The 17,680-nt window shown below is 34.7% G+C and overlaps 1 protein-coding gene across 1 annotated transcript in view; it reads left to right on the top strand.

The window, feature by feature from the left end:
• Positions 1-17,680, top strand: part of RASA1 (RAS p21 protein activator 1) — a 60,497-nt gene that overhangs the window by 8,839 nt on the left and 33,978 nt on the right. Inside the window, exons 2-8 of the mRNA XM_062600534.1 lie at positions 5,409-5,558; positions 7,338-7,473; positions 8,367-8,437; positions 11,128-11,245; positions 12,177-12,208; positions 13,947-13,999; positions 14,743-14,893. Of these exons, the coding sequence (XP_062456518.1) occupies positions 7,348-7,473; positions 8,367-8,437; positions 11,128-11,245; positions 12,177-12,208; positions 13,947-13,999; positions 14,743-14,893 (551 nt within the window). The 5' untranslated portion in view covers positions 5,409-5,558; positions 7,338-7,347. The remainder of the gene's footprint in view (positions 1-5,408; positions 5,559-7,337; positions 7,474-8,366; positions 8,438-11,127; positions 11,246-12,176; positions 12,209-13,946; positions 14,000-14,742; positions 14,894-17,680) is intronic.

Below are 17,680 nucleotides of genomic sequence, written 5' to 3'. Positions count from 1 at the left end.
AATCTTGAGAGGAGGTTGGATATTGACAGAATAAAAAGGAACAGATGAAAATACAGGATTTCTTTTTTCTCCTCTGTCTTCTTGAAGATGTACTTGAGATTTCTGCATGTCACTTGAAGTTTTCCTAGTTTAAAGGTAATCATGTATTTGTTCCCTTTTCCTTCTAATTGGAGTAGAGCTCACATAGTCTCAAGAAGTGATAACGAGAATCTGCACTGTGTGGAAAGTGTGGAAGTGGTGATTGTGAATTGCTAGGTAGGGTGCTCTGACCATGTCTCCTGACAGCTCTCCATTCTTCTGTTGAGCTTCACTGAAGCAGACAGATATGGCTAAGGAGAAGGAGAAGAGCTTTGAGTAAAATGAGTATGACATTTGATGATGGATTTTTTTTCTTTTGTGCACTGTAATTTATTTCTAGAAGGAAATAGGGAGGTCTGCAAACTGTTATCAACACTTCTAAGCTGCTGGAAAACACTTGTTTCCCTCCATTGCTTTTTCTTTCATCCTTTCCTCCTTGGCCTATTGTATTCCTAAGTTAAAATTGCTGCCTACTGTAAAGGAAAATGCTTTAGTGGAACAATGAATCTTTATAATATTTGCTTTTCCAATGTGTAAAAAGGAAATATGTAAATAAAAACTTAGTGGAACCGCTTGATATGACACAGTTGCCTCTGCCTCCTTCCAGATAGTAAATCCACTATCTGCTACCTCTTTGGGTACAGCCAGTGTGTTTCGTGAACCTCTGGTGCTTCCAGACTGGGGCCAAGTGTCCTGTAATTGTATCGTGAGCTTGCTAAAGGCCTGCAGTGTAACTGCATTCCTGCTCACAGTCGGAAGCGCGCTGGCTGGGCCTGCTGAGGCTGGCGTGACTGGTTTGCTGGTACCCACCTTCCTCAGCGGAGCAGTGGAAAACTAAGGAGCTCTTGTTTGCAGGCTAGAAATAACAGCTTGAACTCCTGTGCAGCTCATTTCACAAGGTTCATGACCTGGCTTATAGCTCTCAGCCACAGAAGTGGCTGAAGTGTCAGGAAGGTTCTCCTATGCAGCTGTATGTTGCTTTTGTATATCTCTCAATGCACAGAATCAAAATTGTTTATGGTGTTGTAGTTGTGTCTGCATTCTGTTTGTTTACTGTAATTAAGGTTGTGATAAATAGGGTTGGAGTTCTGAATATGCTGCTTATGATTTAAACTGACAGATGGAAGTGTTTTTTTGCAGAGCATCTGATTGGCTTGTGAAGCATGGAAGTCTATCGTTGATATTCTCTTAGAATTAAAAGTGCAATATGGGTTGCTAATTAGTTACAATAACAGTTAAACAGCCAGTCATGAAAGCAGCTACCTAAACTATGATCTATAATTAGTAAGATATTTTATAGCTGGATCACTTCTTTTGGAAGAGTGTTTACATCTTCAATGCGTCTAGTAACAGCTGTTGTAATGTCAGGATACAGTGTGATTCACAGTAGTATTTAGTAATACTTGCTTAAAACACTGAAAATGGTGGAATATCATCACTTACTTTTGTATTTCCAATATTAACTTTTCAAATGTATTTCTAGCTAGGATTATGTAAGAAATCACAGATAACTAACTGGAAACGGTAGGGATCTTTTTGGCGATGATGAATGGTATAAATCTAAGTGGTAGTGTGTTAGTCTATTTTGAATGCATACAATTCATAAAAGTCAGAGCAAGAGAGGCAACTTTGTATTTGTGAATGACCAGGCAGGATTTTACTTGCTATCTTTCTGGGGAAACCTTATTTCTCTTCATAAGACTAGTACTGTAGTGTACTGTAGGTAGGACTGCATTTTACAGCTCTTCAGAAACAATTTGATGCAGGTCAAGAGGTTTTGTTAAGCATTATTGCTAACTGAATGCATTAAAATTAGAGCTGTTCTGTCTGCCCAAGAGTAAAATTGTTGATCTATAAAATTCTAAGTAGTATAGAGCCTTCTAAGAGAGGGGAAGGTAGTTCATGATGCATCACTGTGATAGACTTTTGTAGAAACACCTGAACTTGAGCTTCCTTGAGATGCCTGGCTGAAAGATGGTCAGAGCATCTGGAATTTACATTCTCAAAATTTCAGATAGCCTGGCCTTGAGAATGTTCTTCACTTTTTATTATTTTGATATGGAAATTAGGGATGGTTCTGGAGATTGCTTTGTGGTTTAGTCATTTCTATTTTACTTTCTTTAGGTAGCATGGAATATTGGATGGATTTTTCTTCATAACAGATAATAAAATATTGGCAGTCTTAATTTTTCAGTTATATAAATTTGTGCTCAGTATATTGATACTCAAAAAAATCATTTATGGATGTATTTTGAAGCCAAAGAAAACTCCTTTTGTTAAAGAACTACTACTAAACAGAAGTATTTTTAAAAGAGTAGATAATATCAGTTCTTAATTGATCACTTAATATGCTTAAATGAGATTAAGAGCTGTAATTTTGTGAAATATTCTTTACTACTTAGAATCAAACTACTTGAAGATAATGGTGGAAATAAACACAGTGCATCATTCCATGATATTAGAAACAGGTGATAGCTGGGTGATACATAAGATGTGCAGTTTTAAAAATAAAACCTTTCAATGATATTCTGCTGTATATTGCTTGAATAAAGCTATTCTGTCTAGTGATGAAACTGCTCTGTGGAAAAATGCAGTTGTTTCCCGAAAAGCATTTTGCTTACTCTACTGATATCTTAAAGGCTTGTACTTCAGTGTGTATCCTGTTTTCTAAAGATGTGTGCTATCTACAGAGGCTTCCTGAGGATATCACTTGAGCTGTTTTCTGCTCTCAATGCTCTACTGTAATTTGTATCTTAGTTTCCTATCAGTTGGTAGTTAAATTCAGTGTTAACACTTATTTTTGTAGCTAGTGAGATAGAATAACTTATGTATTACATTAATATATAGCAAACTGTAAAATACGGTGTATTTTCTATCAGCTGTTTAGCATTTGAAATATGTGCTCAGTGACATTGAATTTAGTTGCTCTTATAAATTAACTAGATGTTTCTATTTCAGAAAACAAACTTCCCCTGAAATAAGGGGACAAATATATGGTTTAAGTGTGTTTATACATTACTTGGTAATAAATATCTTCTCTTATGCTTAATACAAAACTTTAAGCAGGAGAAAGTAAATATAGCCTGTTCAGCATTAGAGGAGGTAATCAGCAACATGTGGGGTACACCAGTATGCCTGTTACTGGCAGGAGGGATTTTTTTGTTTGTTTGTTTAGAAGAACTTCTTGTCTTAAAACTTGAGCACCTGAGTGTGTGGTATATTAGTGACCCTTGTTATAAGAAATATTGCCCCCTTGCAGAAAAGCTGAAGGTTTTATTTGCAAAATAAAATACTGCCTTTTTCTTTTCCTAATATATATATATATATATATATATAGAGAGAGAGAGAGAGAGAGAGATTTTTCAGTTTTTTGCATCCTTATTAACACTTCTCCCTTCCCTGTTTTTAAAGCATGCCTTTCAGTTTGGCATTGTAAGCTGCTGTGTGTCTCAATAGAGTTAAGACTGTTTTTCTCAAGCGGGTGGTAATTGGGACAGCTAAAAGCTTAGTGATGCCATTGTTTAAAATAGGCTTTGTGGAATGTTGATTTCAGAGAATTTCTTGATCAGGAAGGTTTCTCAGGCCTCGGGGGAGCTGGTTAACTTGTGAAAGTCTGTCTATCCAGAATAGCGAATAACCCAGTTGTTACGACGTTTATTTCAAATGAACAAATTCTGGTTGTAAGCCATACTCTGTCTGCTCTGGAGCAGACAATTTCATCTCAGCTACCTCAGAACAGGCAAAGTCTTGATTTTTTTTTTTTTTTTTGTTTTTTTTTTGTTTTTTTTTTGTTTCATTTCCCATAGGACTCTCCTGGCAAGGGTAGTGTTATCCGCTTTTTTGGAGACCATGCTTAAACTACAGGTTTCTATCAGCAAAGTTATATTCTGGAATGTGATGAGACATTCCTAACAGTACTTTCTCTGCAAGAGCCTCAAGTATTATACAGTTACACAGACAAAACAGCACTTTTACTAATTTATCTAACTTAGATCGGAAAGAGGAAGAGAAGCTAAAGAGAGCTATAGTAGCAAGAGGTACAGCTTTGCTATTGTGAACAATACATACATTGATGCTACTTGTGCTGGTATATGTGATGTATATCTGTATAGTCTATCTGATTATCATTCTAGTAGAAGCCTTCAAAACAAACTTTCACTTCCATTACATATAGAAAGGAATGGTTTCTGGCATGATTTTATGAACAGTCCAGCTGTTCAGGTTTTTGAACTGTAAATTTTTGTAATTTTTTTACTTTGATTATATTAATCTAAAAGGTCACTTTCTCTTCTAGAATGTATATTTGACTCTTGCAAGACACATGAGCTAGTAGAATAAACTGATTAATAGTCTGAAATTGTCAATGATTTCTGGAGCATGAAACAGTGGCTGTATGGAAGTTGGTATTTTATGGAGTGTGGAAATTAAAGGTTGAATCTGCGTCTAAACATATCAGCAGATGGATGCAGGGATGATAATTTATTACAACATGTAGCTCTGGAGTATGCTGTGGCTTTGTGAAGAGCATATCTGTTTTCCCTTTTGATAGGTGGTGAGAACAACAATTTGCTGCTTTTTTTTTTTTTTTTTTTTTCTTTTCTTTTTTTTTTGAATCTAGTCCTTGATGGTTTAGGGTAGAAAGAGATCTGACTAAAGCCTTTCTTGTAAATAAAAGAAAACTGAGTTAAGAGTAAGGAATGGTTGAATGATGAGAGTTTAACCTTTCCCTTTCAGATTAAAGCCTTCTTTTGTCATATTTTGCTGTCAGTGATTTGCCATGCATCTGTGCTTGGTTTTAATTGATAGGCTACACATTGTGATTGGGGAAGACTGCTTTGGAGCTAGACTGTCACCTGGTGGCTGCTGTCATCTTGATTAGATGCAGACTGTCTACTGTGATATCTATGTTTGTCAGTTGAGAAACAGGTTATTACAATTCACTTCACAATTTATACTTTAGGAAAATTCGACCTGAACTGAAGACTGAATAGGCTTAAAACAGTCTTTGAGTTAGATCAATCACTTCTGATAGTGCTTAAGTGAATAGGGGAGGAGAGAAAAGCTAGTCATTTAGAGCCTTTCCCCCTTGGGATGATTTGAAGGGCTTTCCTCTAGTGTGAATTATTTGGGGAAGCAGGTCATCTGAAAAATTGTGTGCTCCTAAGAGTACTGTTCATTGGAAAAAAGTAACTTGAGAGAGATTGCACATGAAAATATATGAAAATTTTATTTGAAATGTTTTGAATACATCAGTTTTAACTGAAAACTTTCTTTAGTTTCACAGGTTGTTCAACTACTGTTTTTATGTGGAATTTTTTAATTTTTTTCAGGTGGTATCATGGAAAACTTGACAGAACAATTGCAGAAGAACGTCTTCGGCAAGCAGGAAAACCTGGTAGTTACCTTATTCGAGAGAGTGATCGGAGACCAGGTTCATTTGTGCTTTCATTCCTTAGTAAAACAAATGTCAATCATTTTAGGTGAGAATTAAATGTTTTATTTTAAAATATTCTAAACTGTTTGTTTATGGTTTTAGAACACAGTATACTACAGAAAACAATCATTGTAATTGACTATTTTTGACCATTTTTGTTCATATGTGGTATAGGCTTATTGGTTTAAGCTATATTGGGCTTAATTGTTTTTAGAACATGCTACTTAAAATTCACTTTACAGGGTAAAGAACAAAAATGTGAGGGAACCAACAACATTAGAATGGAGAAGTTCGTCTTCAGCTGTTGTGAACAGAACAACAGTAACATGCAGATTTCTTAGTCACCGAGGAGATTGTTTTGAATCTTTTCCTCAGTCACTGTAGCCCACAGGACGTATTTAAATGGCACAGTTCTATCTAGGTGCTCTCCTTTACTTCAAGAAAGAAATAACAAGGAGAAACAAAAAGGTTATGTATTTAATAATCCGAGGGTTTGCTAGAAACAGCTTTTGGTGTGTGTTAGAATTAGTTGCTCTAAATACAAATAGTCCTTTATCCAAAATTGTAACTAGGATTACTTTACCATTAGCAACTTATGTATATTAATAAATTTATTGCCTTTAGTGTAAGTGAGATGTATTCTGGGAAGAGCTTGAATGTTAGTCAACAAGTAATGTGCTGCAGTGTAGCAATAATCTTCCCAAATAGGAAGACCAGTGCCTCTTCAGCAGTGTTTAAAAAAAGAAAAAGAAAAAAAGGACTCTTTTAGATAGCAAGAAACTAATGCAAATTTGTCAACTTCTGAAAGTGGAATTAACCAGGATACCAATGTATGTACCAGATGTGCACAGAAATAGTTTCATTTGCATTACAGATGTAGAAGTTCCTGAATGCATATGCCATTTCATGAATTGTGATTCAGATTTTGCATTGACATGAGTTTGTAGTTCTCATCAGTGCAGATAAACTAGTACAGAAAAGTATACTCATGTTTGCAGCATGCTGTGTTTCAGCTAACAGTCCCAGCTTCTCAGCTGAGCTGATTCTTGTTTGGGAACTGCTTACTATGTAGCAAACAGTAGCAGAAAATTAAACTAGGTTAATACTTTTAACTGTTGGGTTTTTTTAATAGTCTGATTATAACTTTTACTAATAGTGACCAACAGCAGGAGCTTGAGTATTGGTTCATGCCCACTATAATAATTATATCAGATAGATTGTGATCTTTAATAATTTCCCCAAGGGAAGAATTCCTTACGAGATTTTCAAATCTTAAAATATCTTTCATTCTTAGATCCATAAGTACATGCAAGTGTAACTGTATCCAAAGGAAATTAATTTATTGGTTGATACTGTTCTTCAGAGATGAGACATGCCCTGATCTCATTTATTGACTGCAGAGCCCAAGGGGGGGGTAGTTATTAGAAAGGTAAGTGCTGCATTCAAGAACACTGTGAACCTCAAGAGTGGCAGTCTTAAAATTATTTCAAGCAAATAAAAGATGGACAACTGTATCCTACAGGGTGGAAGTGCCACTTCCACCAAAACTTGATCTTTGACAATTGTGGCCTTCCAGAAATGGGTGAAACTTCCTTTGCTAAACAATCTCCCTGATACTTTGTTTCCTAAAAATGATATTTTTTAGAGTAAATGTCCTTTACTGTATTTCTGTGTAACTAAAATCCTGGCATTTTTGGTGAAAGTCTCTAATTTTGTTAAATGTAGATGTTCTGCTTTAAAAACTCAACATTATCCTAACTTTCTTTGAAAAAAGAAATCATAGCAAAACTTTTTCCTCTGTCAACTTTTCTACCTCCTTGATCAGGATTATTGCCATGTGTGGAGATTATTACATTGGTGGACGTCGTTTTGCTTCACTCTCGGACCTAATTGGTTATTACAGTCACGTGTCTTGTTTGCTGAAGGGGGAAAAACTGCTTTTTCCAGTAGCACCTCCAGAGGCAAGTGATAAATTTTTTAAGTGTTGTTTACTTAAATGTCTTTAATCTTGTGTTCAGTTTTCTATGAAGAAAACGTTGCAGGAAGTTTATTCTAGTTTTAGAGCTGTCTCAATATAAGAAGTATGTAAGTGGATTCTCACTGATACAAAGTAATGATTAAATAGCTTTTTAATGAAAGCATGTGATTAGAAAGCTAGATATGAAGTATTGCAGTTATCTCTAAATGTGTGGCATGTAAATTGCGATAAGAATATGAGCAGTTCTTGGCTGCTGAACAGCACCATTATAGTGCAGTTACCTCTAGAGTTTTATGCTGACTTAGAATATTTCAAAACAATAAAATATTTTTGTTGATATTCTATATATCTAGCAGAGGTTTCAAAATACACATTCTGGAAATAACCAATTTTTTTGAAAACTGGACTTCTTTCAAGTGCCCATCCTTAAGATAATGTCCATAATTATAAGAAAAACAAAACCAAAAATCGCTACAAGTCATGCCCTGCTTCTGCCTAAGCAAAACCCAAAGTCTGAATAAAAATATGAATGTTATGCTGAATGTTAAACTTGCGTGAACTTAAACTTACTTTCATTTAGAATGGAAAAGTATTCTTTCATAGGAACTAACTAATTTTGTATTTTATTTCTAAGACGATAATATACATTATTTGGCAAGCTACAAGGCTAGAAACAAAATGAGAGCTTTCTTAGCTAACCATATGGTTTTATGCATTTGTAGATCTTACTAATTTTAAACTTTGAAAATTTAAAACCAGCAAGGAGTTACGAGTGACAATTACCAGTCCTGTGGTTCAGAACAGCATAATCTTGGAGAAGAATTCTACTGTAGAAAGGGGAAAGTAACATCTTTGTTCTCATATCTTAAACTGTAGCCTGTGGAGGACAGGAGGAGAGTTCGAGCAATTCTACCATACACCAAAGTGCCAGAAACTGATGAAATAAGGTATGTTTTTTAATAATAAGTAGGAGCAATTGTGACATTATCAGAATATTTAGAAATAGTAGTGATTTCAGTATGTATTCACTATGCAAATATTTTCCAATTGCATCTTAGATGTAATACTTAGGAGATTAAAACATGGGGCTTTTTTTCTTTGCTGGTAAGTATAACGATAACACTGTTGATCTGGGTATATTGCTTGTATTTTAAGGAGAATTCTATTAATAACTTCTGAAGTAAATTTTATAAAGTCTTATGTTTTTTTCTTCAGAAAAGGTGAATTTGTGTACAAAGGTATTCTGTGCAAAAATGTTTCACGTGGGTGTGTTTGGAATAAATGATCTAGGCTTTTTCCCTGAGTTACTTACAGAAGTAACTAAGAGTGGATAAATAGTGCAGGTCAAACCAATCCTGACCACTAGAAAGAATATGAGCATTGACTATCTGATAAATGTGCGAATCGTATTTTTAGTGCCTTCTCAGAAATAAGAAAAAAGACGCTTCAAAGAGACTGTTTAACATTCTAGTACTCATTTTATTGCCTATGCTTAAAAATCTGGTGACTTCCTTTTTTCAAAATTCTCTTTACTTTGTTCTTAGAATGGAGCAAGAATGATTCTCCCTTCCCTTCTCTCCTCTATTTTCAGAAGAATCTAAATTGAACAAAGGATGCTTTTAAATGTGTATTATCCAGTAGTCTTACTTCAATTGCTTAGTGATCAAATTGCCACCCTATGTTGCTCTTCTTGTGCGTGTGTGTGAACTGTTTTTCATTTCCTTTCAAACACTGATTTCAAGAAATTCCCAGGGATTGGCTGTGTTCTTCACTTCACTTGCATTTTCTTGATACTCTATGTGGAAAGAGCGCAAGACCAACAGTCCGGTATCCAGTAGAAGAGGATATGCTAGTTACTTGGAATTGATACTGTATTCCTGAGGTGTCAGAAATTTGTTTTCCGGGTGAAAAAAATAAGAGGATTTGGAAGAGATGTGTAGTAATTTCTAATCAATCTAATGAGAGCATTTTGGTTTCAGAAGTCATTTTAACATGCCAGTTGAATTGGGATTTCGGTTGGTTTTAGGAATAATTGGCCTAAGGTATAGAGGAAGGGTATGCAAGCTAGGAGATTACAGCTTTGTATCCTTACTAGTTTGGAAGTTTATCCCAAGGCTGACTGTCCAGTCTAATCTAATCTCTTTAAAGAACACAGAGGGTATTCGTCTTTGAGAAGACCTACTTCTAAGTGAATGAGAAGTAGGTGGTAAGACAGGAGGGAACTCTAATTGTATATTGAAAGTAGGACTTCCTACAAGGTATAAAAGTAGAAAGATCCATCAAGTCAAGTAAATGTCTTACTACACCTATCAATTTAAGGGGAAAAAGCATTTCATTACTCTGCTGTGGTCACAAGAACTGTAGAAAATTGTACTGTTTCTCTCTTAGGATGTTGCTAAAACAAGTTTTTTCTTTACTTTAAAACATGAAGTTTTGTGTGTCTGGCTAGGCTTTTGAGATCTGCATGGTAAAATAATTCTCTTCACAGCATAGCTGGGACCAAGTTCTTGGTTTGTTCCAGGTCAAATTAAGGTACTTGTGAAGATTTTTACATACTTCAGTGAATCCTGACTTACAATTTAAAATAGAATTAATTAGAATTAATATTTAGAAAACTTGGTATTCCAAGTTAATTTCAGATAGTTTTCCATGCAGTAACTTACTGTGTCATTCTTTGTATTAGAACTGACGTAGAGTGATATTTGTCTAATGCTCGTTCTTAGGATTTAGATTAATTAGTAACTGAATCAACCAAAAGAAAATACAAAATTCAGTCTAAGTGGTTTTCATTAGAATTTTTTATTCTTGCTGTTTGTTTTGTGCTCCAGTTAATGCCTTTTCTGTTACCCCATCATAAATCAAAGAAAGTTTATAGATAATTTCTATGCAATTTTGGGTTGGATTAGTGTTTGTTGTATGTACCTCGTAGCTATTGCCTGTACCCATGATGCATCATCTATCTAGAGCACAATAGGATTTCTGAATCAAATGAAGTGTTTTTGTATGACCTGGTTTTGAGATAACACTGAAGGAATAACTTACTTTAACCTTTCAGTAATGGAGCTTCCTTGGACATGCTAACACTCCTTATTGATACTTTTCTTTGTAACTAATTGCATGTTTCTGTAGTAACTATTCCACACCCTCTTTTTAGCACTTTCTCATTTGCAAGGGCCTAAATATTAGATACTTCTGCAGACTTTTGGTGTACAAAGTTAGCTTTTGATAAAAGAAGCATTATTTTTTTTTATAGGCTATTATGGGAATCTTGAATTTGTTTTTACTTTTGTTTTTACTTTTGTTTAGTATTTGATCCGCCTTGATAGAAGAGCAATATTACTGTCCTTTAATATGGTTGTGATTTTCTTTTAAGCATCCTTAGCACATTTTAAAGCTGACTACATTCAAGTAGGTATTAGATTCTAAATATAAGTCAAAGTAGTGTAAATATTCATATAATATAGCTACTTAAACTGTGAGGGAAAAATGCACGTGATGTTCTTGGGACACTAACGTGTTTTTCATGATACTATTTCCTCAAATGCTTTGCTGAAATTATGCTTAATAATTCATTGTTCTCATTAAAGTTTAAATGTTAATTTATTTCTAACTTAAATTTCACTGTAACTCTCTTCAGTTTCCTTAAAGGAGACATGTTTATTGTCCACAATGAGTTGGAAGATGGCTGGATGTGGGTTACAAACCTACGGACAGATGAACAAGGTCTTATTGTAGAAGACCTGGTAGAAGAGGTGGTAAGTAATTCTATATTCACATCTGTTACAAAACTGAGGTTTTGGATGAGGGTGAGGATGTGTTAAAAATAACATTGAAATAAACAGAAGCGAGCAACATCTAGTCACCTGGTTTCCAACTACATGGGGTTTTTTGGATTTTTTTTTTTAATTGGACCTATCAGCTTTAAAGTAGTATAGCAAACCTTAAAGCTTAATTCAGTACTTGAAAGAAGCAATGTTAAAGACTTACGACTTGTTTGGACAGCGTGTGAATGTACAGGTGAATATTACTGTGAATTTCCTAGGCAGTTCCCTAAACTCAGCTGTCCTTGTGATGAATCAGCTAGTCATTTAATTACAATCTTTTTATCCATAATATTTGCTATGAACTGGGGTAGGGGGACCAAAGTCTGCATTAAAAAGTGTACTGATGAGTTAATTTTCTGGCTTATATGTACTGCTTATGCTAAGTCAGGAAGGTTTTTTTTTTTTTTTTTTTTTTTTTTTTTTTTTTTTTTTTTTAAGCTCAACCATTGCTTTAGAGTCTCAATAAAATATTCCTGTGCAGCATATATATTTTGCTACAAGCAGAATTAGCTTAACCTGCTTCACAGAGATCTAAATCAGGATGTGAATGGCTAAACTGAAATGTTTTTCAGTATGAGAGAATCTACTGTAGACTTATATGTCAGCAGTTGAAGTCAGCCTTAGAAAAGTTGATATTAAAAGTTGTTGCCAGTAAAGAAGGATTTAAAGCATGACAAAACCCCAAATCCTCTGAAGTAACACTAGATTGAATTTCCACTTGGTGAATAAAATGAAAAACCTCTTCAAAAATGTCTCAGTCTTATTAGTGTTGTTTCTGTAGAAGGCTTTCACCTGTGAATTTTATTTTTCTAAACTCGGGTATACTGTTGTCATGTACTTAATCTGTCAATTTTCTCATTAGGGAAGAGAAGAAGATCCACATGAAGGCAAAATGTAAGGATTTTGCTTTTGTTATTGAAAGCAAATTGTAAGATAACTGTTTGTAAACTTCAACTATGAGGTTGCCTGACTTTTGGGAAGGCATTTTTTTTTAATCATCTTAGCACTTTTCTATATTCACTGCTGAAGATATATCGATAACTAATACAAGATTTTCATGTCAATTATGGCTAAAGTTTGTGTGTTTTGCAATGGTGAAATCTTAGATGAGTACCTTCATGATCACTTCCACTCAAAATATGCTCAGTGAAGTTTTCTTAACTAGCCTTAGAGGTAACTTTTTCAGATATGCTTAACTAAGTGTTGAAGACAGAACAAGGTACAATTAGATGAATGATGAAGTATAACAATAACTCCTTCTCTACATGATTTCATGTCATATTAATAACGCTTAGATTTTTAAAGAGAAAATTGGAAGCATATAAAATAATTGATCCTGGTTGCTGTGAATTACAGCTTGTTAAATAATTAGGTTTTTTTTAGGAATTAATCCAGTTTAGAATCCGTGATGCATTGATGTTATGGCAAACTGTTTATTTTTATATTATTTTCAGTGGTAAAGATGAGTGGCAAATGAAAGATACAGAAATTTTTTTAATCACTTCATCTCCCGCTGTTCATCTTGAATGCTTGCTGTAATTGCAGCTGCTGCTTTCTGCATCTGTATTGCACAGTTTGCAGTTTCCAAAGTGATGACTGAAGAAGGCATTTTGTTATCATAATGGGGAGATAAAATCATTGATATGTTGCTTCAGTCTACTGCTCCCTAATGTTTCACTAGCCAATTCGGCAAAGTGGCATAACAATTGTAGGAATACCTTCAAATACAGGAGTTTTTCTTTGTAAAAGGTAGTCTGCAGCAGGTGTTTGGAGCTTTGGCACTGTTGGTCCGCACCAGATATTCATGCTGCTCAGAGGATCGTAGGGGAACAGGAATTCCTTCAGATATTCCAGTAGCTAGATTGTCCTCTAAAGTTAGTATAATGACAAAGTTAAAACTGGAGCAGTTTTTTGATCAGTAGAAGAGGCTTCTTTTCTCCCTTCCTCTCCCCCTCCCACTCTTAATATAAATGAAATGAAAAGTTGACTGTACTTAGAGCTTTGCTTTAAAGGACAGAATGAACTTTCTAAGATGTAGCATGTGTTGTGCTGGAAGCAAACTGAATAGCTGTGCAATGTCAGGCTACTCTGTATAGGCGTAGGCATCAGGCTGAGACTTGACAGAGACTTCTGAAATTTAGGACAGTGCCCCTGAAACAGGACTCTGCAGAAGATACAAGGTGTGAGATTAAAACAGTATTCACTCATCTAACAAAGCTAAGGTCTACTTTTTCAGCTTCTAGCAAAATTCAATTTGTTAGTTATTACAGTATTTAACCTTTATATTCATCTCCATGTTATAGCTTTGCATTTCATGATTCAAATTGCTATATGAGATTGACCTCAAATAATAACTATCAAATTATCTATCATTTAAACAGTGCCTTATCTCTAAACACACTTAGATTTGAATGCCATCAAAATTAATTTATTTAGATACCTGTTAGTGTTTGTTTTCATTTCATTGGTGGTAAAATAGAAATGCTGAGTAACACAATGATTGAATATTCAGTTTGTGTTAGATCTTTTTTAAATAAAGATTGATAAGGTGCCAGAGCCTTGTGTGTCACTACAACCAAAAAAAGAGAGCTAATAGTCTTGCTTTCTAATATTTCTCTTCATCTTTATTAAGATGGTTCCATGGGAAGATCTCCAAACAAGAGGCTTACAATTTGCTGATGACAGGTACTTGTATTTCAGATGGAAGTACAATGGTAGTGGAATGGCACAAATTAATCCTGTGAATATCAAGCTGGTTTTGTGTATGAATATATGAGTATCTAATTTTGAACTGACTTAAATGGTTGCTACCACAGTAAAATGCTACACTGGAAAAATCTTTTGAGGCTCTTGGTATTGAGGACTTTAATTCTCTCAAGTACTAGTTTCATCACTATATATAAATTCAAAAACCATTTAACTATAATAATTTCATGTTTATCTTCATCAAAATTCTGAGGAGAAAGTACTGAAAATACTTTCCTCCTTACAGGAAGAGAATATATTTAAATGCCATGCCTCTGGCCCCATCCCTTGCCCCGCTCCCCCAGACACAGAGAAAATATTTCTTTAAATGGAAACATCAAGAGTGCTAACCCATACCTTAAATGCAAGGACAAAATCTTTGATTTTTTTTTTGAAGTTATTTTGTCAGACACTTCTCCTAACATCTTTTTGTAAAGAGGTGGCAAAATAATCGGCAAGCTACAACTAAACTATTTTGCGTCAGCTTTGGCAGTTTTGTACTACTTCATCTCATTTGGGTAAAGAGGAGAGGAATCACTGTTGGAACATGCTTCACAGACTTTGTATTTGCCCCTTACATGTGCAATTCATGCTAATTTATGTAGAAAGGGAATTGATAAGAGTTTATAAGGGACTCTAAGATAAGCAAGGGTGAGTAACAGAGTATTATGATGTCTTTTCAGTTGGTCAAGTGTGCAGTTTTCTTGTGAGGCCTTCAGATAATACACCTGGTGATTATTCACTTTATTTTCGGACTAGTGAAAATATTCAGCGTTTTAAAATATGTCCAACATCAAACAATCAGTTTATGATGGGAGGCAGATATTATAATAGGTAAGTTTTAATGGTTAAAAGAATTATGCGTATTTTGTACCCATGTATGTTATTTGTTGGTGTGATTATAAGACATAATATAAGATTATTAGTATTTTTTTCCAATATTACACTAAGAATTTTAACTAAATTGCGTAGTTGTTGCTTGTAACTAAGCAAGTTCTAAAAGTCTTCAGAAGTGTAGGTGTAACTTTTTTCTTTTGATGTATTTTCCTTTAGCCAAACTTCTTCTCTTTCAACCAGCTTATTCACACTATGAATTGTGGATCATGACATGTTAATTAAGAGAACATTTATCTTGGAAGCTACTATTTATAATGAGGTTTCTCGTGTGTATGGAAATGGAAAGTAAAACTGACCTTTTTATTTGAGACATTTGATAGGGATGTCAAAGTGTGAATAACAGAAATAGGCATTTACAAGAATGGAAAAATGGTCTTTGTTGCTGAAAAAAGTCAACAAATTACATTAAAACATTTGAATGATGCTTTAGTCAGAAGTGCAGATCATTTAGAGTGAGGAAACTTTGGATAGGTTTGTTTTGTCGTTGGTATAAAGTACAGTAATTGGTACAAAAAGAAAAGGAAATGACAAGACATGCATTTCCCCTTTCATGGGAGAAGCTGTTGGTACAGTTGCATCCTTAATGATACTATTTTTAGTGTGTCATAGATTTGAGACTTCTCAGTAGTGAAAACTCATCTCCCCATTTTAATGGAGGCTGTTGCCTGTCACAGAAAATCAGAAATTTTCCAGACTTGTTCATCTGGAACCAGGGCATTCTTCATCCCAGTAGAGAATTTCTCTCGCTTCCAGCTTGGCTTCTGAGTGGGTAGAGATCCAGGAGCTGGTGTGTCTGAGAAAATATCAAGGTCTCCTAGCTAAGAAGTTCAGTGGATGGTCATACGTCTTCAAGTGGACGATGGTGTGAGCCTAAACAATTGGAACCTTATGAACCTATGCCTGTCCCACACGCAGGCTGCTTGAATACCTTCTGCATTAATCAGTTTGGCCTCCAGACATCCTCATTGAAAATCAAGCTAGCTGCAGTGTCAGCCTTTCACGAAGGTAAATGCTTATTTGCCCGTTCTCTAGTTACTTATATTAGGAGGCTGGTAGGCTAAAAGCATCCCCCTCAGATGATATCAAACCAATTAGCAGGTCTAGTGGAAGTGTTAGTCCCAAATAGTTTTGCAGCATTAGATAGCATACCTTCAGAAAGTTACTGTATTGAGTTAATTACTGCTTTCAGAATTAATTTTTAATGCTAAATGCCCTTGAAATGTGTATGCAAAGTACGTTTACCAAATAAGATTCTTTTTTTGAAGTTGAATGGAAAAGAAGATTATAAAGTTAAGCAACCCTGAATTATGATGAAATGCTTAGTGTTTTTTGAATATATTGGTACCTAAGTTGCAAAGATTTTGTAGGAGCTTATAAACGACTTCGTAAGATTAGCAACGGTGAGAAACATAGGACAACATAGGATTGTGATATCTTTTCAGATAGGTGTGCAGCTTTTTTGTGAGGCCTGGTTTATATATATAATGATTTTTTATATATATATATATATATATATGTATGTATGTGTGTGTGTGTATATATATATATTAAAAAATCAGGTGTACTTTTATATAAAAATAAAAAATACACCTGCTTTTTTAATTCCCTTTCACCTCAGTGAAGGAGAATCTACTTAATTTTACCTAATCTACCTAGTTTTATTCATATATTTCAGGGAATTACTGATATATTTCTAGGCTCAAATTCTGTCTAAATCAGTATTTACTGAAAGTTGATAAAGTTCTTGGAAGTTCAAACAGTATGCAATGCAAGATAATAAGGATGCAAAATGAAGGTAGTAACTGCCTCAGATTCTTAAATGTAAAATCTGCTGCAGAGGCAATAAATAAGGAGCAGCAACAAAGGCATAAGTTTGAGCTTTTTAATTCTTGCACTGATTCATTTCATTCTGTTTCATTGTGGACACTGGAAGAAGGAAGTCTTTAAATATATGATGACTAATGTGGATTATTCTGTGGAACAACTGGAAGTGGCAGAAGCAGATCAAACAGGGCATTGCATCCAGAACAGATATAGGAAGTGTGAATTCATGCAAGATAATAAAATAATTTATGAGTATTTATGGGGACAGAGAGAATGTCTGTGTTTCTTTATGGCTTATCTAAAAATGTAGAATTTATCTTCACAGCGAAAAACTTCAGAATGAGGAAGTACTGCTGCTTGTTTAAATGCATCTGTTTGACAATTTCCATGAACAGAACTCTGAACTTTTTTATAATAAGCTGTCTCAGTAAATTCCCTTGAGGTATCTCCTTTAATATCTGTTACTAATATTAGAATAGATCTCTCAAAATCGTCCTTGATCATGGTGTTTTCCAAGTATTCTTCTCTTGCAGTTTTGGTATTGTAATTGGTGTAAAAATATAGTTAAAATAAAGCCAATTTGTTCTTTGATTGCTGAGTATTGATTAGGATTATAGTTGCAATAAATTATATACTAAGAAGTATGTAGCCCCTGGCTACACTATCCTGAACATGCCTGATCTCATCTAATCTTAGACGAATCGGAGTCAATCCCAGTTAGTATTTGAATAGGAGACTGGTTGGGAATAGTTGGTCTGGGTGCTGTATGCTTCCAGCAAAGGGCCACAAAGATAATTAAGGGACTGGAGCATTTCTCATACAAGGAGAGGCTGAAAGAGCTGGGACTGCTCAACTTGGAAAAGAGAAGGAGTAGACATGATCTTATCAGTGTGTGTGTGT

This window comes from Rhea pennata, chromosome Z (assembly GCF_028389875.1).
Source record: "Rhea pennata isolate bPtePen1 chromosome Z, bPtePen1.pri, whole genome shotgun sequence".
NCBI classification, from domain to species: Eukaryota; Metazoa; Chordata; class Aves; order Rheiformes; family Rheidae; genus Rhea; species Rhea pennata.
The sequence above is the reverse complement of the archived record's forward strand: the minus strand, read 5'-3'. Positions and strand labels throughout refer to the sequence as shown.